This window comes from Pelophylax lessonae (genome assembly GCF_965119305.1).
Source record: "Pelophylax lessonae genome assembly, chromosome: 3".
In the NCBI taxonomy this organism is placed as follows: Eukaryota; Metazoa; Chordata; class Amphibia; order Anura; family Ranidae; genus Pelophylax; species Pelophylax lessonae.
Genome location: NC_138770.1, coordinates 46724411 through 46746975, shown reverse-complemented (window position 1 = coordinate 46746975; position 22565 = coordinate 46724411). Strand labels below are relative to the sequence as shown.

At 44.2% G+C, this 22565-nt stretch overlaps 1 protein-coding gene across 1 annotated transcript; it reads left to right on the top strand.

Annotated features, from left to right (window-relative positions):
* Positions 1–1342: 1342 nt before the first annotated feature.
* LOC309550066 (extracellular calcium-sensing receptor-like) lies at positions 1343–21324 on the top strand (the record flags this gene model as incomplete). The annotated part of the gene is made up of 8 exons (XM_082250532.1): positions 1343–1350; positions 1401–1692; positions 3486–4328; positions 8605–8829; positions 11743–11866; positions 12773–13660; positions 20549–20607; positions 21160–21324. 8 exons carry the CDS (start codon positions 1343–1345, stop codon positions 21322–21324), a joined length of 2604 nt encoding a protein of 867 aa, XP_082106658.1.
* Between the last annotated feature and the right edge of the window lie 1241 nt (positions 21325–22565).

The following is a 22565-nucleotide window of genomic DNA, read 5'->3' as shown; positions in this document are numbered from 1 at the left end:
GAGTACCTATAGCAGAGAGAGGGAGTATACCCCCTAAAAATGCCCATAGGTGTAGCCAGATTATTTTTCTGCCCAGTGTCCTACTCATGTAGGGGGCAGTATAACCCAATGGTTATAAAGATCAGGAGCTGTGTCCGTCAATGAATGAAATAGAAATTTATTTTAGAAACATAGAAACATAGAATGTGTCGACAGATAAGAACCATTTGGCCCATCTAGTCTGCCCAATATATCTGAATCCTATGAATAGTCCCTGGCCCTATCTTATATGAAGGATAGCCTTATGCCTATCCCATGCATGCTTAAACTCCTTCACTGTATTTGCAGCTACCACTTCTGCAGGAAGGTTATTCCATGCATCCACTACTCTCTCAGTAAAGTAATACTTCCTCATATTACTTTTTTTCTTCTACAGCAACCTATAGTGTGCCACTACTCATTAAGAACAAATAATTTCAACCTCTGACTTCTTTATCCTCCAGGTTAACAAACTGACTCCACTATGGCATCAGACAATATTTTACTTTAGATCACATCTGAGTGATCCTCATGAGTAGACTCCTGCAGGTCCTCTTCCTCCTCTCATGGTTGGGTGATGGTCAGTCTGATCCTGGTTGTAATCTCCAAGGTTGGCCAATGGATACATTCTCACAATCTGGTGATATTCTGATTGGTGGAGTCTTTGTGGTTCACTCCGGATTCATCTTCCAACCACCAACCTTCCAGGAGGTGCCAAAGCCAGTCTCTTGTACGGGGTAAGTTCTAGAGGCAGCTGTCTGACATGATATGGGGTTCCTCTCTGCTCATAGAAATACTCCATATGTCTAAAGCACAAGGGATATGTAGAGACCAAAAGAAATGTATGGTGCTTGGCACCTTACTCCTGCGCTCAGAAACATGGCTCCCAGACTACTCCTGTCATGGGACTCATACTTGGCATCCCCAATGGCTAAACTTTGCTGCCCTCTACGACCGGGGTGGTCAACATAACACTGCAAACAAAAACACCCTGGATGGTTACTAACATCCTAGTATTAAAACACAGGTGAATTCAGTAGGGAACAATAACTATAGTGGAAGTTCATATAAGGCCAACAGGAGGGTCTAGTGGTTTAATACATGTCAAATTTGTCATGCAGGCAGGGGCAGGTGCATGGATCTGAATGCAGGCACTGCAATTAAATGCTTACTGCCAAGTTAAATTCTCCTTTTTTCCCTACATTTGATGGACATAAAACATTGATGAGTCTAGTGAAGCTTTAGAACAACTGAGGAGGCAAGAAAATGTAATCATTTATTTAAAAACTTTCCTAAAAATGTGTTGGTGAAAAGACAGGAGAACATGACCATGTACATTTAGTATATTCCCTTATGTCTTGATGTTTCCCCATTTTGTGTAGGTTCCACATTCGATATTATCGGGATGTTCTGGGCCTCATGTTTGCAGTGGATGAAATTAACAATTCTTCGGACCTCCTGCCTAATATCACCCTTGGCTTTAGCCTCCTGGATTCCTGTATGTCCGAGCTCCGTGCTGTGGGAGGGGCTCTGTCCCTGCTGTCCGGACTTGGAAACCCCTTTCCTGGATATAGTTGTCATACACCATCAGTTATGGTCGGGGTTGTAGGTGACCTTGTATCTGCCTTATCTCTTCCTATTGCTCGAATACTTGGACCTCTTTACTACCCACAGGTATCTTGCATTTACTTATATTGTGTCTGTGAATTCAGTGATTTGTATACAATTTTTTAAGGAATTCTTCACTTTCTCAAAAAATTATGTATTAAATGGCAATATTTTAGCCTGATGTAATTGTAAAAGAGAGGGAGAGAACCCCGCAGTACTGTTAGCTGCTTATCCTGTGGTGAATTTTAATGCATCTCATGGGGAGTGACAGAGGTTCCTGTTTACACAGAGAGAGAGAGACATTTCAGGAGAATACAGGTGTGTACCAATGGGTACATTGAGTCACAGATGTCACAGAGGCGTGCTCTTGACCCACCAAGAGTCACTGGATGACACAAAACTCCCTGGGGCACACAGTGGTTACAGATTACCACAGGCTGCTCTGGAATGACATGGGATGCGACAAGGTGACATGAGATGCATAGGGTGTTTTGATGTCACAGAGGTCACAGGATGACACTGGATGCATAGGGTTCTCTGGAGTTACAGAGGTCAAGGGGGTGACACAGAATGCTCAAGATGCTCTGGAGTTACAGGGGTCATAGGGTGACACTGGATGCTTAGGGTAATTTGAAGTCAAAGGGGTCACAAGGTAATACTGAATGCTTAGTGTGCTCTGGAGCCAAAGCAGTCATGGGGACATACAAAATGCTCAGGGTTCTCTGGAGTTACAGGGGTTACGGGTAACACAGAATGGTTATTGTGCCTTAAAGTTACAGAGGTCACAGGGTGTCACAGAAAGCTCAGGGTGTTCTGGAGTAACAAAGGTCACAGGTTGACACTGAATGCTCAGGTTGCTCTGGAGTTATAGAGGTTATAGGGTGCCATAGAATGCTCAGGATGCTCTGCAGTCATAGGGGTCACTGAGTGACACTAATACTTCTAGGTTCTCTGGAGTCACGGGGTCATGGGGTGACACTGGATACTCTGTGTGGAGACACGGAGGTAAATGGAATCACATGGAGACACAGGAGCGCACAGAGGACACTTGGGTCACAGGAGTGCACAGTGGTCACAAAGGTCACTGGTGATACAAGAGATACCTGGGGGTTTAGATAAGGCATAGCAATGCAAGGCTAGAACACTTTGCCATTTAAAGCTGATGCCAATAAGGGGAACTGGCCATGGCACTCTGAGTGAAACCTGGAATATCAAGTAAATGAAATGTGAAAATATCATCAAAAAATATTTTAACAATGATAACAAATCCCAACAAGTTGACAATTGGTCAATTGGGTCACAGGAGTGCACAGTGGTCACAAAGGTCACTGGTGATACAAGAGATACCTGGGGGTTTAGATAAGGCATAGCGATGCAAGGCTAGAACACTTTGCCATTTAAAGCTGATGCCAATTAGGGGAACTGGCTATGGCACTCTGGGTGAAACCTGGAATATCAAGTAAATGAAGTGTGAAAATATCATCAAAAAATATTTTAACAATGATAACAAATCCCAACAAGTTGACAATTGGTCAATTGGGCCACAGGAGTGCACAGTGGTCACAAAGGTCACTGGTGATACAAGAGATACCTGGGGGTTTAGATAAGGCATAGCGATGCAAGGCTAGAACACTTTGCCATTTAAAGCTGATGCCAATTAGGGGAACTGGCTATGGCACTCTGGGTGAAACCTGGAATATCAAGTAAATGAAGTGTGAAAATATCATCAGAAAATATTTTAACAATGATAACAAATCCCAACAAGTTGACAATTGTAAAAACATTTGTTACCTATCATACTGGTAGGCTATAAGGTTTAAACGCCTTAAGATGCTTATTTTATTTAATTCCCTATCCAGATCAGCCATGGGGCAACCCTATCAGCTTTAAGCGATAAAATTAACTTTCCATCATTCCTACGGACGGTGCCCAGCAACATGTTTCAGAATGTTGCTCTCTCTCAGCTAGTTGGCCGGTTTGGTTGGACCTGGGTTGGAATGCTGGTAGTGGACAATGATGTTGGGCAGCAAGGTGCCCAGGTTATACGAGCTGGGATAGAAAGAAATGGAGGCTGTGTTGCTTTTCTGGAAAAGATCCATCTGAGTTATTCAGCCCAGCAGATCAAGAGAGTAGTGGATGTCATTAAAGGAAGCTCCATCAGTGTCATTGTGCTTCACAGCCCAGAGGTACATATGAAGACCCTTCTAGATGCCATGTTCGATGAAGGAGTGACTGGAGTAATTTTTATCTCTTCAGCTTCCTTTGGACTCACGCCAGGGCTCTTCTCAAAGAAAGCCTGGAAAGTTCTAAACGGGACTCTGGGACTCATCCCTCGTACTGGCACCATGCCTGGTTTTGAGGAGTTCCTCCTAAATCTTCACCAAACTGCTAATTCATCCTTGCCATTTATTAGGCCATTCTGGGGTAAAGCATTCAGCTGCTACTGGCCCGATGGAATTACAGATGGTGAGAAGTCAAACTCTATTGTGAAAAAAGATGTGACCTGCACGGGAAAGGAAGAGTTTGGAAGTAGGTTCACTCAGTTATTTGAGACAAATGATCTTGCGTATACTTATCATGCCTACCTGGCTGTGTATGCTTACGTACATGCCCTAAATTCACTTCTTGGCTGTCATGCTGGATCAATCGGGTATTTCAGTAATGGAGTGTGCTTAAATATCAAAGATGCTCAACCCTGGAAGGTGAGTGGCAAATTGTATATTGTAGACATTTAATTAGCTCCACAAAGATAAGGGATGAACTGCACAGCTCCACGATGATAAGGGTTCAACGTAATGGTTTTGCCAAATTTTATTCTGTCATAGCCAAAATGTCCTCAAAATTAGCCTCGATTTTTCCCATGCAGACTGTTTATGCGAAATATGATAAAAAACTAAAAGAGAGTAAACAAAACCATGTGATCACCATTCCAGCACTGTGATCACATGGCTTTGTTTTCTTTCTGTTGGCCAAAGTAATGATAGTGTTGATAAACAAAGGGTTAAGGTTAGTAATAGGGTTAGAAGAACTAGCTTTAGGATTAGAGTGTCTTGGTCCTTCAATAACTCTAATATCTAACATCATGTTCCAATCCCTGCTAATTAACACTGTTTTTGGCACAAGAGCAGGTCCAGTATACTTGAAAGGAGCTTCAGTAGCCCCAAGAAGACTGTAACGGAACAGGGCACCCCTGAGCGGGTACCTCTATTGACAGATTCTCCTAGCGCTTCCCGAGGGGCTCCAAGCACTCCACCAGACACCGTAACCACTTCAGACTCCACGAACCGCCGCAGCTTGGTTAGGGTCTCGCAATCTCCTACCCACCCTGGACCTACGACAAGGCTCCAGGTTCCTGTGGGTGAACCTCTCTTTCCCCAGAGAGTGCAGCAGGACAAGCTCTTACACAAGCTCTTACAAGAGCTCAGTGATTATCCAAGGGAGTATGGAGGACATAGCAATCCCTTGCAGCAGATTCCCCTCAATAAGAGACAGAACTCTAGATTGAGGTGAAGGAACTCTAGAGCAACTTTATTGAACAAGACTTATATACAGAATTTGGAACATCCTGCCCCCAACAACCGCTTTCCCATTGGTCAATTGCAAAGTACATGCCGTTCTCCTTCAGGTCCTCCTTAGCCATGCGAATGAGGACTTGAAAATGAGTCAGCAGGGATTGGTCGGATAGCTTGAGTAGAAGGACTGTTATGTGTAATGAGACAGAAGCCCCCAGGGGACAATCAATGTACACAATAGCCAGACACAGAACAATGGGAGGTCATTAGCACTTACAACGAGACAGGGCAATCCACATTCCCAATACACAAACAAAAGGAAAACCTTGCTGACATTGAAAGATATGTAATATACACAGCATTTAGGAATTACAGATTTCATGGCAAATGGGAATAAATCTTAATATTTCTATATGGAGATATTGCTGGCAAATATGAAGCAATCCAAACCATTACTTATCTGTCTTTAAATTCCAGTGATGGTGAATACCGTCACAAAGACATTGGAAGCTCATTGCACTCTGAAAAACGACCTTAAATTGGAGCTAAATTGTATCTGAGCACCACAATTCAAAAACACTGTTTCATTCTTTATTAGGATTGAAAGCAAATGCACCCATCCATGTACATCTCCCTGCTTTGTTCTGTTGAGAAATCACTTTGAAATACATCCCTCTAACATTTGTAGGTTCAGCCATCTTGAGTAAGGGGAGATGATACATGTAGCATTTACCTACTGGAATCCATCTGCGCATAGCTCAGGCATGGGGGCAGGAGTGTGCGTTTAACTGAAAAAAGCCCCTCCTCCCATTTTCCAGATAAAGGAAAAAGAAATGCCATGAAGACTCCTGGGATGTATGACATGATCTTGGCCTAGACCAGAAACCAGAAAACAGCTAAAGAAATGTTTAAAAGATGTTTTCAAACACGTAACAGTCAAACCTTTAGTGGAAGGGGTAGAGGCACAAACTAGTGCAAGGAAATCCCACCATTGAAGGAGAAGTATTGGCATTGGGGGAGGGGTGAGGGCACAGTGGGAGGGCCAGAGATACAAACTACTGCAGGGAAATCTCAGCATTGTGGGAGGGGCAGAGACACAAACTACTGCAGGGAAATATTGCTATTGTAGGAGGAGCATGGACACAAACTACTAAAGAGAGATCTCACCATTCTGGGAGGGGCAAAGACACAAATTACTGCAGGAAAATCTCACCACAGCAGGAGGGGAAGAAAAAAAACTACTATGGGAAAATCTCACCATTGTAGGAGGGGCAGAGACACAAACTACTGAGGAGCAATCTCACCATTGTGGGAGGGGCAAAGACACAAACTACTGAGGAGAAATCTCACCATTGTGGGAGGGGCAAAGACACAAACTACTGAGGAGAAATCTCACCATTGTGGGAGGGGCAAAGACACAAACTACTGAGGAGCAATCTCACCATTGTGGGAGGGGCAAAGACACAAACTACTGAGGAGCAATCTCACCATTGTGGGAGGGGCAAAGACACAAACTACTGAGGAGCAATCTCACCATTGTGGGAGGGGCAAAGACACAAACTACTGAGGAGCAATCTCACCATTGTGGGAGGGGCAGAGACACAAACTACGGAGGAGCAATCTCACCATTGTGGGAGGGGCAGAGACACAAACTACTGAGGAGCAATCTCACCATTGTGGGAGGGGCAGAGACACAAACTACTGAGGAGCAATCTCACCATTGTGGGAGGGGCAGAGACACAAACTACTGAGGAGCAATCTCACCATTGTGGGAGGGGCAGAGACACAAACTACTGAGGAGCAATCTCACCATTGTGGGAGGGGCAGAGACACAAACTACTGAGGAGCAATCTCACCATTGTGGGTGGGGAAGAGACTCAAACTACTTGGGGACATTTCACCATTATGGGAGGGGCAGAAACACAAACTGCTGGGGAAAATCTCATTATTGTGGGAGGGGCAGAGACACCAACTACTGAGGAGCAATCTCACCATTGTGGGAGGGGCAGAGACTCAAACTACTGAGGAGCAATCTCACCATTGTGGGAGGGGCAGGGACACAAACTACGGAGGAGCAATCTCACCATTGTGGGTGGGGAAGAGACTCAAACTACTTGGGGACATTTCATCATTATGGGAGGGGCAGAAACACAAACTGATGGGGAACATCTCATTATTGTGGGAGGGGCAGAGACACAAACTACTGAGGAGCAATCTCACCATTGTGGGTGGGGCAGAGACACAAACTACTGATGAGCAATCTCACCATTGTGGGAGGGGCAGAGACACAAACTACTGAGGAGCAATCTCACCATTGTGGGTGGGGAAGAGACTCAAACTACTTGGGGACATTTCATCATTATGGGAGGGGCAGAAACACAAACTGCTGGGGAAAATCTCATTATTGTGGGAGGGGAAGACACAAACTACTGAGGAGCAATCTCACCATTGTGGGAGGGGCAGGGACACAAACTACGGAGGAGCAATCTCACCATTGTGGGTGGGGAAGAGACTCAAACTACTTGGGGACATTTCATCATTATGGGAGGGGCAGAAACACAAACTGATGGGGAACATCTCATTATTGTGGGAGGGACAGAGACACAAACTACTGAGGAGCAATCTCACCATTGTGGGTGGGGCAGAGACACAAACTACTGATGAGCAATCTCACCATTGTGGGTGGGGCAGAGACACAAACTACTGAGGAGCAATCTCACCATTGTGGGTGGGGAAGAGACTCAAACTACTTGGGGACATTTCACCATTATGGGAGGGGCAGAAACACAAACTGCTGGGGAAAATCTCATTATTGTGGGAGGGGCAGAGACACCAACTACTGAGGAGCAATCTCACCATTGTGGGAGGGGCAGAGACTCAAACTACTGAGGAGCATTCTCACCATTGTGGGTGGGGAAGCGACTCAAACTACTTGGGGACATTTCACCATTATGGGAGGGGCAGAAACACAAACTGCTGGGGAAAATCTCATTATTGTGGGAGGGGCAGAGACACCAACTACTGAGGAGCAATCTCACCATTGTGGGAGGGGCAGAGACACAAACTACTGAGGAGCAATCTCACCATTGTGGGTGGGGAAGAGACTCAAACTACTTGGGGACATTTCACCATTATGGGAGGGGCAGAAACACAAACTGCTGGGGAAAATCTCATTATTGTGGGAGGGGCAGAGACACAAACTATTGTAGGGACATTTCACCATTGTGGGAAGGGCAGGGATGCAAACTACTTAGGGGAAATTACACCACTGAAAGTTCCAACAGATATAAGATTTCAGTATCTGCTTCTCTTCTCCCATACCCACCAAGTCTTAAAATATAGGCTCTGAAAAGAATAAGTCTTTATATTGATAATAATGCTGCGCTGTTACCAAATTTGTTTAGAATCAAATGCAACTCAAATACAATTCAATGCATTGCAAATTGATGTTATAAAAATATTTCAGGTGCTTCGTTTCCTCAAGAAAACTGATTTCTACACAAAGTCCGGGGAGGCGATGAAGTTTAATTCAGAGGGAGACCTCCCGGCATTATATGACATCATGAACGTCCAGATCCTCAATGACAGCTTCAACCTGGTGAAAGTGGGGGGGATTGACCCCAAGGCCAAACCGGGACAAATGATAAGCCTGAACATTAGCACCATCCTGTGGAATGATCACTTTTTACAGGTAACAGATGCACTCACTACAGTGGTAATTCTTGTAACTTTTAGTGGTGTCATGGAGTATATCATCCTGATGGAATAATCCATGAGCAATTTGAAAGTTCAGATGAGATTTTATATTAATCTCTGTGCCTTTCATTGGACAACAGTTTAGGAAAGTTTTTTTTTTTTCTGTCCCAGCATGACTGTGCGCCTGTAAACAAAGCCAGATCTATAGACATGGTTTGACCAGTTTGGTGAGGGGCCAGACTTGAGTGCCCCGCACAAAGCTCTGACCTCAACCCTAGTGGATAATTTTGGGTTAAATTGAAGTGCCAATTGTGATTCAGGTCTTCTTTTCCAACATCAGTTCCTGACACATTCCAACTTCTTATAGGAATCCCTCTCAGAAAAGCGGAGGCTATATTAATACATATGGTTTTGATTAGGCCCCCGTGCACAAAGCTAGCTCCATTAACCACTTGCCGACCGCCACACGACTATTTACGTTGGCGGTCAGCCCCCTCACAGTCACTACGTCACTAGCCTGTGAAGGTCTAGGGAGCGAGCGCGCGCCGCCGGAGGCGCGCTCCCGCTCCCGCGTGGTCACCGTCCCCCCCCCCGCGCGTGTGATCGGCGGACCCGATGTCCGCCGGTCACTCGACGATCGTCGGTGCAGAGGGAGGAAGGCAGGCGGCTAATGTAAACAAGCCGCCTGTCATTCTCCCCTGTGTAGGAATGGTGATCACACGGTTCTACTATGTAGGACCGTTGATCACTGTTCCTACACCTCAAGCCACAGCCAATCACAGTTAGAATCACGCCCCTAGGGACACAGATAACCCCTCCCTCTCAAAAAAAGTTAACCCCTTCACTGCCAGTGTAATTTTACAGTAACAGTGCATATGTATAGCACTGATTACTGTAGAAATGTCACTGGTAACCCCAAAAGTGTCAAAAATGTCAGTCAAGGGTTCGATCTGTCCGCCGCAATGTCGCAGTCCCGCAAAAAAAATCGCAGATCGCCGCCATTACGCGTTAAAAAAAAAACAACAAAAATGACAAAAATCTTTCCCTTTGTTAGTAAACGCAATAACTTTTTCGCAAACCAATCAAAATTGCAATTTTTTTTTTACCAAACATATGGTAAAAAAAAAAAATTGGCCCAAAATTTTAAAAAATTTTGATTTTTACATTTTTTTGGGGGGGGGGGGGGATTTCATATAAAAAAATGTGAAAAATATTGTTATTTTTGCAAAATTGACGCTGTTTTTTTGTTTATAGCGCAAAAAGTAAAAATCGCACAGGTGATCAAATACCACCAAAAGAAAGCTCTGTTTGTTGGAAAAAAAGGACATCAAATTTGTTTAGGTACAGCGTTGCACGACCGCGCAATAGTCCGTTAAAGTCGCACAGTGCCGAATCGCAAAATAGGCCCTGGTCAGGAAGGGGGTAAAATCTTCCGGGGCTTAAGTGGTTAAGGGTGCAAATCCTTCCGGTCCACAACTGGTTAAAGGAACAAGATTGATTTTTTTTTAGGGTTACAACTATTTTAAGTTATGATCATCAACAGGAAGGTCCCTCCCCTGAGAAGTGGTTTCTTCTGTACAGAAGGTCCCTCCCCTGAGAAGTGGGAGAAGAAGACATAGCTGGACAATTTGATGTGAAATAACTCAGTGGCCTGCCCAAAGCCATGACCCCAGACCCACTGAATACCTTCTGGATTAATTAGATTAATTAGACCACTGATTGAGAGTCAAGCCTTCCCAGTACCTGACCTCACAAATACTTTTTTTGGGGGGTAGATAGGCACAAATTCCACAGACACACTCCAGAATCTTGCAAAAAGCCTTCCCAGAAGAATAAAGCCTTTTACTGAATATTAATGACCATGATTTTAAATAGGGTGTCCAACAAGCTGAAAAAGGTGTGATGGTCAGGTCTCCTCAAACCTCTGGCCATTTATTGCACAAATGAAATGTATTGACCTTTTCATTTCTCTTTTGTTTTGATGCAGTGAAGACATTTTAGCACTGGGAAAACCAATCTTTAAGCAAAATTGTGAATTTTTACTACTTTTCTTAAAACTGGCCCAATTGCTAATCACGTTGAAGGCTGGATGGGTTCTTTAGTTGAAGCTACCTGATCTCACACTCTCTCTTAAGCCTTGACTATGGGGGCCTTTAGAGAGAGGTTGGGCCATGGCAGCCTTGTAAGCACATTATTTTTTGAAGGTGGACACAAAGGCCCATTTCACCTGCAGCAAAGGAGTTTGTTTGTTAAGTGATGACAAACTGGATGTGTTTGAAACTTGAACTTTGTGCACTCTTGACTCTTTTGGGACTGTCTACCCCAGCAAACAGCAGAAGCATGGCTGATATCATGACAATATAATAGCTCCTTTCTTCAGATTATACCATGCTCGGTCATTATTATTATTATTATACAGGATTTATATAGCGCCAACAGTTTGTGCAGCGCTTTACAATGTGAGGGAAGACAATACAGTTACAATACAATTCAAAAGAGGAGAAACTAGAGGGCCCTGCTTGTTAGAGCTTACAATCTAGAAGGGAGGGTCAAGTGAAACAAAAGGCAATAACCGTGGGGGATGGGCTGATGGAGAAAATGGAGGTACATTTGTTAGGTGTGGGTAGGATAGGCTTCTCTGAAAAGGAGGGTTTTCCGAGATCGCCTAAAAGCTAATAGAGTAGGAGATAATCAGACAGATAAGGGTAAGGAGTTCCATAGGATTGGACAGGCTCTGGAAAAGTCCTGGAGGTGGGCATGGGAGGAGGTGACGAGGGAGCTAGAGAGCAGGAGGTTTTGAGAGGAACGAAGAGAGCGATTAGGTTGGTATTTTGAGACTAGGCTAGTGATGTAGCTAGGGGCTAAGCTGTGGATTGCTACGGTCATGATAGTATTGTCTTTTTGGCAGGTGCCAGTTTCCATCTGCAGTAACAGCTGTCAGCCTGGGTACAGGAAAGTCCCTCTGCAAGGAAGACCCAATTGCTGCTATGACTGTGTCCCCTGTTCCATGGGAGAGATGACCAATCACACAGGTATTAGGTGGCGGAGTTTCTGAACTTTTGGGTTAATAAGTGCCCATTGAGTTGGCTTCAACAACCAGCTGGGAAGGGGGCCCTGGGACCAAGCTTTATAGGTCCTAACAACCAGAAGAAGAGTTTATGATGGTCTAACTCCAGTCTTAGTTGTGGATAGAGTAAATATTTCTGTAAGGTCTTTTATTTCTTTCTCATTTAAGGCTCCATTCACACCTGGGCGTTTTCAGCTCCAAAAACGCTCAAAAGAAACGCTTCCAAAACGCCCAACAAGTAAAACCCCATTCATTTAAATGGCCCCTGTTCACATCTGAGCGTTTTGCAAAACGCCTGTAACTGAAAAAAGTACATGAGCTTCTTTTTGGGCTGATTACCAGCGTTTTTGATAGATGTCAATGAAAAACGCCTGAAAAAATCGTGGTAAAATCGCGGTAAAAATTGCGGTAAAATCGCGGTAAAAAACGCTACGCTCAAGTGTGAATGCAGCCTTAGAGATTTACTCTCACTTCCAGTCCCCGTGACACCTGTACAGGAAATGGGATTAGCTGTTATCTGGGACAGGAAATCAGCAATAAGGTCCCTAAAAGGAAACTAGTTTATATACTATATATTCTATAGTTCATCCCAATAGAGGACACCATTTAAAATATAAATAATCCCAATATTTATTTTTTAGTGTGTTTGACTTTAGGGAAAAATGTTTTGTAAATCTGTTACAAAGTAGGAAGCAGAGCCTGCAGTACATAATGGGCAAATACAACTGACACCAATGTTTTTGTAAATTTGTAAACCTTACGTTGAAACTAGATTTACATAAATCTAACAATGAATTTCTGTAGTGAATAACGGCTGCTGACATGATATGTTTATAAGTATTAATCAATAATTTTACATATTCTTGTTTAGATGCTGGAGAGTGTACCAGATGTTCCTCCAATCAGTGGTCCAATGAGGAGAGGGACACGTGTGTCCCGAAGGTCTTAGAGTTCCTTTCATACAATGAACCATTGGGAATCATGCTAGCAATAATGGTTGTCATGTTATCAGTCCTGACTGTATGCATCTTAATAGTATTCTTTAAAAATAAGGACACACCCATCATCAAAGCCACCAATAGAGAACTGAGCTACATCCTGCTGGTGTCTCTCATTTTTTGCTTCCTCTGCTGCCTGGTATTCATTGGTCAACCATCCACTTTTAGTTGTCTCTTCAGGCAAACCTTCTTCAGTGTGGCCTTCTCCATCAGCATCTCCTCAGTCTTGGCCAAGACTATCATGGTGATCCTTGCCTTTAAAGCCACCAGACTGAACAGTCCCTTAAGAAAATGGTTGGGTCCCACCATCCCTCGTAATATTGTAGGAGTTTGTTTAATGTTTCAGATAAGCATTTGTTCCCTATGGCTTCATAGATCACCTCCATTTCCAATGCTGAATCCTGAGGTTGAGAGCCATAAGATAATATTTGAATGTAATGAAGGACAGAAATTATTTTTTTACGTAACTTTGGGATTCATGGGATTCCTGGCCATGGTAAGTTTCCTGGTGGCCTTCCTAGCAAGGAACCTCCCAGGAAGCTTTAATGAGGCCAAACTGATTACCTTCAGCATGCTGGTCTTCTGCTGTGTCTGGATCTCCTTCATCCCAGCCTATTTGAGCACCAGTGGGAAATACACAGTGGCTGTCCAAATATTTTCTATCATGGCCTCCAGCACTGGACTGCTAAGCTGTATATTCCTACCGAAATGTTATATTATTCTGCTGAGACCAGAGAGGAACAATAGAGAGGTCTTATCAGGTAGTAAAAAGAGGATACATTTTGGTTAAAAGGGGGCATTGTTGTGTAGAGTTTAGGCTACATAAGAAAAAATTTGTTCAGACTGGAGAAGATAGAAGTGAAGTAAAGCTTTACCATTGTGTGAAAAACATTCTCACTTGCCACAATTCAAACTTAGGAAATAAAATACTTTCCGGGGTTAACAAGTGGTCAATCCAGTTAGGGAAGGTTGGAAAAGTGTTAAAAATGACAACTTATTTTGAACGTCTCACATTTCTGGTGACCCAACAGATATATTGGCCAGTGCCAACCAGGAAGAGGTTTCGAATCTTGCCAGAGGGTAATTGTTGTGGAAATGTTATTGTGGACATTTCTTTAGGATGTATTTTTAGTTAAATTGCCATAATGTCTCCCAGTGTCAGTTTACCGGTAATCACTATGCACAGCGAATATTGCTTTAACTGGTATTGAGGAAAGACCTGTTAGTGAAAACTTTCCATTAGACGGGATTGCATAATACTTATAGCCTGATTGCAGCGCAAGGAGAGATCTATCGCACAAATATATACCCGCCATCCGGGGCCCCGTCTATTTACTGCGGAGATGTGTTTGTGATGTGTTTTACCTAGATTAATGGATGGCATCTTTCAGTCATATTTGATCCATATGATTGAAATACTGCTGCTAGTGTCTTATGCAGATATAATAAAGTCCCATCCACTGGAACAAATAGCATGGTCACTATCAAATATGGTTTTCTATTAACTATATTTGATGGGATCCACTAACAGGTAATGAGTCTGTGTTTGTGAATTAACGTGGCTGAATCATGAGAAGCCATGTGCTTTGTCCTTTGTGGCAGTTGGGAGTCTCTAGATTCAGCCATGTTCATTCATAGGCATTCACTCCTCAGTTCCTATTGTACTTTTTGAATGTATACATGTTCTGTGAGTGGTGGTCTTGAAGCCACTCCCTGTAACCCCCTTTTGTTCACTTGCTGTAAATAAACCAAGCCCTGCCCTGAGACACACAGAGGAGGCCCACACACACAGACATACACAGAGGACACAGATCACACACGCAGACATACACACACACAACCACTCACACCCATTCATGCATTCAGACACACAGACATTCATAGAAGCACACAGAGACTGGACTGACACACACACAACCACGCATTCTCACCCACACTCACGTACCCACACACATATACACACCCAGAGAGAGACCAGGCAGATGGCATCAATATGACCCAGCGTGTCTGTTCCTTTTTTTGTCGCCGAGCGTTTGGTAAACCTTATGCAAAAGAGCGGTACATTTGTACTTTTCAGTACAAGCGATTAATGGCGTTTGGTGCGTATTAATATCCACAAGTGCGCTTTTCATCGCAGCAAAGTCTTCAGCTTTCTATGCTCCAAATTCTATGCATTTCCACAACAGTAATCTCTTATCATATCTTGACGGAAGCCTGGTGACAACATTTTCGGTCCAGGGCCGGGGCCAGAAGTAGTGCTATTTGCAATAAAAAGTGTGTTTTTAAAGTCTATGTGACTGATTATTATATGAGTATGGTTTTTATTATATTTTATTCACATTCTCCAAAAGAGTTAAGTAAAAAACCCAGAGCAGTGGTATTGGTATTAAAGGGAAGAGCGGCACAGCATACTGGAGTATGGTGCACCCGGGAGAGGAGGAAGAGACACCAGTTTTTGAAATGAGGATTTTATGACCTGTACTGAGAAATATATACTATCACTGTGACTTTTGAGTATTAGGGGTCCATCTGTGAATGCATATTTCTTTTCTGGAGTCTGAACACCTAATGAAGATTCTGCACCATTATTCAAGGACTTCTGTTTATTTTACACACTATGTCCACATATATTTGAGGACATTTATTTATTATACACAGTTTGTTCATTTTTTTTTTTTTCCAAATTGTTCATATACATGTTAGACCCCCTTTCTGCAGTCTTGGGCCCCGCCTTTGTGGCGGGAGGACAGGGGCCCAGTCGCAAGTGTGACCTTTGCAACCGTGGTAGTTCCACCAATGGTGTCAGTGTGGACTGAGAATAGTGTAAGTAAGTAGAGCAATGGACGTTGTCAGTACAGCAGTGGACATGGTCAGCAGAGCAGTGGACATGGTCAGTAGAGCAGTGGACATGGTCAGTAAGGCAGTAGAAATAGTTAGTAGAGCAGTGGACATGGTCAGTAAGGCAGTGGACATGGTCAGTATGGCAGTAGACATGGTCAGTAAGGCAGTGGAAATAGTCAGTAGGGTAGTGGACATGGTCAGTATGGCAGTAGACATGGTTAGTATGGCAGTGGACATGGTCTGTATGGCAGTAGACATGGTCAGTAGGGCCATGGACATGGTCAGTAGGGCAGTGTACATGGTCAGTATGGCAGTGGACATGGTCAGTATGGCAGTGGACATGGTCAGTATGGCAGTGGAAATAGTCAGTAAGGTAGTGGACATGGTCAGTATGGCAGTAGACATGGTTAGTATGGCAGTGGACATGGTCTGTACGGCAGTAGACATGGTCAGTAGGGCCATGGACATGGTCAGTAGGGCCGTGGACATGGTCAGTAGGGCAGTGTACGTGGTCAGTAGAGCAGTGGACATGGTCAGTAAGGCAGTGGACATGGTCAGTATGGCAGTAGACATGGTCAGTAAGGCAGTGGAAATAGTCAGTAAGGTAGTGGACATGGTCAGTATGGCAGTAGACATGGTTAGTATGGCAGTGGACATGGTCTGTACGGCAGTAGACATGGTCAGTAGGGCCATGGACATGGTCAGTAGGGCCGTGGACATGGTCAGTAGGGCAGTGTAAATGGTCAGTATGGCAGTGGACATGGTCAGTATGGCAGTAGACATGGTCAGTAGAGCAGTGGACATGGTCAGTATGGCAGTAGGCATGGTCAGTAAGGCAGTAGAAATAGTCAGTATGGCAGTAGGCATGGTCAGTAAGGCAGTAGAAATAGTCAGTAGGGTAGTGGAAATGGTCAGTATGGCAGTAGACGTGGTCAGTATGGCAGTAGACATTGTCAGTAAGGCAGTGGAAATAGTAAGTAGGGTAGTGGACATGGTCAGTAGGGCAGTGGACATAAAAAATAAATAAAAAAAACAAAATAACAAAAATTAAAAGCTTCTGGCCCCGACCACTGCCATACTGACCATGCCCACTGCCATACTGACCATGTCCACTGCCCCACTGACCTTGTCTACTGCCATACTGACCATGTCCACTACCCTACTGACTATTTCTACTGCCTTACTGACCATGTCTACTGCCCTACTGACCATGTCAGTAGAGCAGTGGACATGGATAGTATGGCAGTAGACATGGTCAGTAAGGCAGTGGACATGGTCAGTAGAGCAGTGGACATGGTCAGTATGGCAGTAGATATGGTCAGTATGGCAGTAGACATGGTCAGTAAGGCAGTAGAAATAGTCAGTAGGGTAGTGGACATGGTCAGTATGGCAGTGGTCGGGGCCAGAAGCTTTTCATTTTTGTTATTTTGTTTTTTTAATTTATTTTTCATCCTCCTTTTAGGATAAAGGTTTTATATAAATAAAAAAAAAAGAATATATATATATATATATATATATATATATATATATATATATATATATATATATATATATATATATATATATATATATATATATCATTGTAAGCACCTCTGTCAGGGAGATGGATTGTCATATTTCTCTAACTGCTACCTCTGCAGGAGAGCTTGTTCTGTTGAAAAAAAAAACAGACTTATTGGCCAGATCACCAGATGAAAATAAAAGAAAATCTAAACAAGAAAACGAAGGGGTTCACTGAGATGGGAGGGGCCAGTGCTGCTGGAGAAGGGAGAGGTGTGACAAGAAGGGGTGCAGTGTGACAGGAGGAGGGCAGTGTGAGGGCAGGGGGCAGTGGACAGCAGTATGGGGGGGGCAGTGTGACAGAATGGATATAGTGTGAATGGAGGGGGGCAGTTTGATGGGGGCAATGTGATGGGAGGGGGGCAGTGGGATGGGAACAGAGTGACAGGATGGAGGTAGTGTGACGGGAGGGGGGCAGTGTGATGGGAGTGGGGCAGTATGGGGGCAGTGTGACAGGAGGTGGGCAGTATGGACGGACAGCTAGATGGAGGGCAGTTTGGGGGGACAGTATGATGGGAGTGGCAGTAGGGGGTAGTATGGGGGGATAGTGTGCCAGAAGGGGGGAGTATGGGGGGGCAGCGTGAAGGGAGAGAGACAGTGTGATGGGAGGGGAGTAGTGGAGCACAGTATGGAGGAATAGCATACTGGGAGGGGGGCAATATGGGGCCGGGGGGGGAGCAGAGTGACAGTCATTAGGACACCGGGAACACTGCACTCGCTGGGCAGTGTATTCCTTTACACTCTGCTGTAGCAGAGATTGTGTTTGTGTCTTAGAAGGCGGGAGCGACCTCAGGGGAGGGAGCATTTCTCCTACCATGCCTAGCGGCATTAACAGCCTTGAGCCGAAACCAGAGTCAGGCGGCAGAGCTGGGGTACGAATGACAGCTAGTACCAGGCTGGATAGGGGGTCCGGTGGGGTGGCATATAGTTGAGCTGATCATGCTCCTGCCCACTGAAAGCCCTGCAGGAGCCAGGAGGAGTATGGAGGAGGTTGGTTCTCCTATATGCCGCCCCTTCGGCCCGCCTATACACACTAGTGCTAGCTGTATCCACAATGTTGACAAGTGAAGTGGCAAGTAGTCATCCATACCCAGGGCTGCTGTTAAAAATTATGGGGCCCCGCACAACCTACCCGATGGGGCCCCCTTCAACCCCATCCCTGGACCCGCTTCAAAACAAAATGCAGATCTGTCACCATTTACGTATACGTGCAGGACCAACGTGCATGTTTGCAATTACGCATGAGCAAGGGGGAATAGGGGCTTTAAAAAGGTTTTACATTTTATTTTATTATTTATGTTACTTTGTGCAAAGTTGCTGGGGCTATAATCCTGCAGGGATGACCAAGATATCACCCTTCCAATTCTTCAGAATACCGCTACCCATCAGATTCTGCTACCGGAAGTGACACACGGACTAGAACAACCTACTGCGCATGCGGCATGCGTTCCAACATGGGCGCTATGCGTTCCAATAGCTTTCCTAATGTGACAGAACACGAAAGCAGAGGCGGACATCTTCTTACACTCACGCAAGTCCCGAATTTTATTTTATTTTTTTCTTTAGCAGTAAACTCACCTATAGAATAAATAACAGTATTACATTTGTATTATTATTGTATTCTAGTAAATATAGCGAGAAACCTGCAGCCAGAAGGTGGTGACGGCCATCTTGGTACACCCCGCACTTCTCAGCGACAAACTGATTTTCAGTCGCGGTGAAATATTTTATTTCAGTATATAAGGTGAGTTTACTGATAAAATAAATGTAAAATTCAAGACTTGGCCATGTTGGAACCCATAGTGCATGCGCAGTAAGTTGTTCTAGTCCGTAAGTCACTTCCGGTAGCAGGTAGCGCTATTCTGACAGAACACCGATACATCAATGGGCGGGAAGCGGTTAGAGGGGAGTGGTTTGACTGCACATGTTTACTGTCCCCCAATCACAAGTTTAAAGTAACATCTCACTGTGTCCAATGATCATCAGCATGAAAATCACACAGGCAGCAGGTGCCTTGTCACAGTGTCACATGGCTGCTGGGGGTGCTGACTTTGTTATGCAGTAACACTCAGTACAGACATAGCTTAATAAAGTCAGCACCCCCAGCATCCATGTGACACTGTGACAAGGCACTTGCAGCCTGTGTGATTTTCATGCTGATGATCATAGGACACCGTGAGGACCCTATCCTCTGTTCTTCACTCACTGTGTCCAATGCAGCCATGCTGTCCTTCTGCTGCTCCCTCTCAGCTGCTGAGCCATCCGCCTCCTTACATGATCACACTCGGCACCTGAGTAAGGGGAGACGGGAGCTGTGCAGAGAATTATTGTATCCCTTCGCCAGGCAAGGCAGTGGACAGCAGCAGCAGGGACTGTATGGCAGCAAATCAATATGGAACTACATCCCATGTATACATGAGCCCCTGAAAAGGAAAAAATAAGTCCCGCCCTGAACTCACCTCCTGGGCCCTTCTGTTGACATAATAGGGCCCAGGAAAATGTAATTACACCCCCAAGAAAGTAAAAATTAGGAAAAAGTTTAGAAACACCTATTTTATTTTAACATGCAGAAATGAACTGTGATGCTGCCCGGGCCCCTTGTAGAGCTGATGGAGTCCGGGCCCGGTACAACAGGGCTGGTTTTACTGCCCTATCAGCGGCCCTGTCCGTATCTAGGACCACCTCCCAGCTATGCCGCTCGACTCTGGCACAGGTGTAGAAAAACGTGACAGGGGAGCTGCACAGGTCCCCTACAGCATGGGGCCGGGTCGCGATAGTTTCCCTTGCGACCCCTATAGTTATGCCCGTGAATGGCTCCATTCTGTTCCAAAATGACTGCGCACCAGTGCACAAAGCAAGGTCCATAAAGACATGGATGAGTGAGTTTGGTGTGGAGCAATTTGTGTAATTCAGGGGGGCTGTCTGCTAGGCTGTGCAGGGCCCTGTGGTTTCTAACAGCAGCCCTGACTGAAAGGCTAGAACCTGCAATGGCAGCCCATGTATAAGGACAGGTTCACTATAAAGCAGGATGGACAGACACAATAATTTCATAGGCCTAGTGTGGCAGATTGACTTATTGGTATACTAACCCCTCCCATCCTCAGAGAGATACAATTATTGATTGGTTATGATACCAGGGAAAGTTTTTTTCTGGTATCTCTGTTCTTTGTGTATTTGGGTGATGGGTGTGTCGGAGCAGAAGGTACAGAATATTTCTGAAAACCAAAATAAATATCTGACATTTACAGAATGCAAGATATGCAGAGATCATAGTAAATATTACATTGAAGTATTTGATTCACCTCAGGTAAGAAAACCTGTAAACCTCCTTCTTTTTCTGCTTATGACCTACTTGACCATGCCCATAGTAATAGAAATACTTATAAATTACTTTTAACTCCAGCAGAAAAAAAAACCCTCAAGGCACACTGCAGAGTAAGACCACTGTATTCTGTGGAAAAGTGCCACTATGTGGTACCCTCTAGTGTCAAGCCACTGCATACTGTGGAAAAAAAGTCCCCTCATGGTACACTTAAGAGTCAGACCACTGTATTCTGTGAAGAAGAGCCCCCTCATGGAACACCGCTGAGTCAATGAGACCACTGTATACTGTGGCACACTACGTTCTGTGGAAAAGAACCCCTCTCATGGTACAGATATAGAATGTTGCTGGAAACCGATAAAAATATCCGACATTTATGAAATGTGGAGTTGGCAGAGACCGTAGTAAATATTTTATTAAAGCATTTAATTCACTTCAGGTAAGAAAACCAGACAACCTTCTTCTTTTTCTGCCTCTAAACCTACTTGGCCATGCCCATAGTATGAGAAATACTTATTAATTAACATTTATTTCCAGCTTAAAAAAGACCCCTCGTGTTCTGTGAAAAAGAGCCACCTTTTGGTACAATGCAAGAGTTGGACCAATGCAATCTTTGAAAAAGAGCCACCTGGTGTTACACTGCAGAGTCAGGCCATTGTATTCTGTGATAAAGAGCCCCCTCATGGTTTAATGCAGATTTAGACTGCTACGTTCTGTAGAAAAGAGCCTCCCTTGTGCTACAGATTTAGAATGTTTCCGGAAACCAAAATAAATATCTGACATTTACGGAATGCAGAATTTGCAGAGTTCGTTGTAAATATTTAATTTAAGCATTTGATTAACCTCAGGTAAGTAAACCCGACAACCACCTTCTTTATCTGCCTCTGACCTACTTGACCATGGCCATAATATGAGAAATACCTATAAGTAACATGTATTTACAGCAGAAAAGAGCACTCTCATGGCACAGTGCAAAGTCAGATCACTGCATTCTGTGGAAAAAATCCCCCTCGTAGAGTTAGACCACTACGTTCTGTGAAAATAAGCCCTCTCCTTGTAAAAAAAGAGAATGTTTCTGGAACCCAAAATAAATATCAGACAATTCAGATTTATACAGTGAAAATACCCTCAAAACAATCTCCACCCTATGCTCAGAATATGCTCTGCCGCAAACTGAGTACTACAATTACCTGCGTATAGTATCTCTACTACATAAAGTACCTGATATCAAATTTAACATACAATTGAAGATAGCTCAATATCTCAAACCCAGTGCTGGACCTAAAGGGGGCATTTATTTATTCTACGTAACCATTAAAGACAAAGCAGACTTATTTTAGTCCCCACCAATACTGACTTGGGAAAGGGAACTTGAGTTATCCTTCTCTACAGCCCAATGGCAGAAAGCCATGACCACAACTTATGCTGGCACTAAATGTGTAGGACTACGGGAATCGTCACACAAACTTATGCTACGACGGTACCTGACACCTTATCACAGTTCCTAATTTCACACCAACATCTCTTCCCAGTGTTGGAGGAAATGTAGACAGATTAGAAATCTATGCCATATCTTTTGGTCTTGTGGTAAGTGTAACAGGAAGTCAGCTAAATCTGGGAATGTAGTCACAGGAAGGAGATACATTTCTACCTGATTTAGAAAGTCCATTAATTAATTTAGGGTGTTGGCTACAGAGCTAGCCAGCAGGAAGTTGAAAGGCCTTCACCTGTTCAGAATGAGGGAGTTAAGGCTCTATAATTTGTTCAGAGAAAGTCCTATTGTTTGCTGCCTCCAGAAGCTGCATCCTGAAGCCATGTGGGCTGGGAGCAGGAGGACAGTCAGCGTGTGCCTCCCGACAGGATGTGTGGGCCTGGGAGAAGACCCCCCGGAGTGATGTGTGCCCGGGACGGTAACCAAGGGTGAATACGTCTCAAAGGTGAGA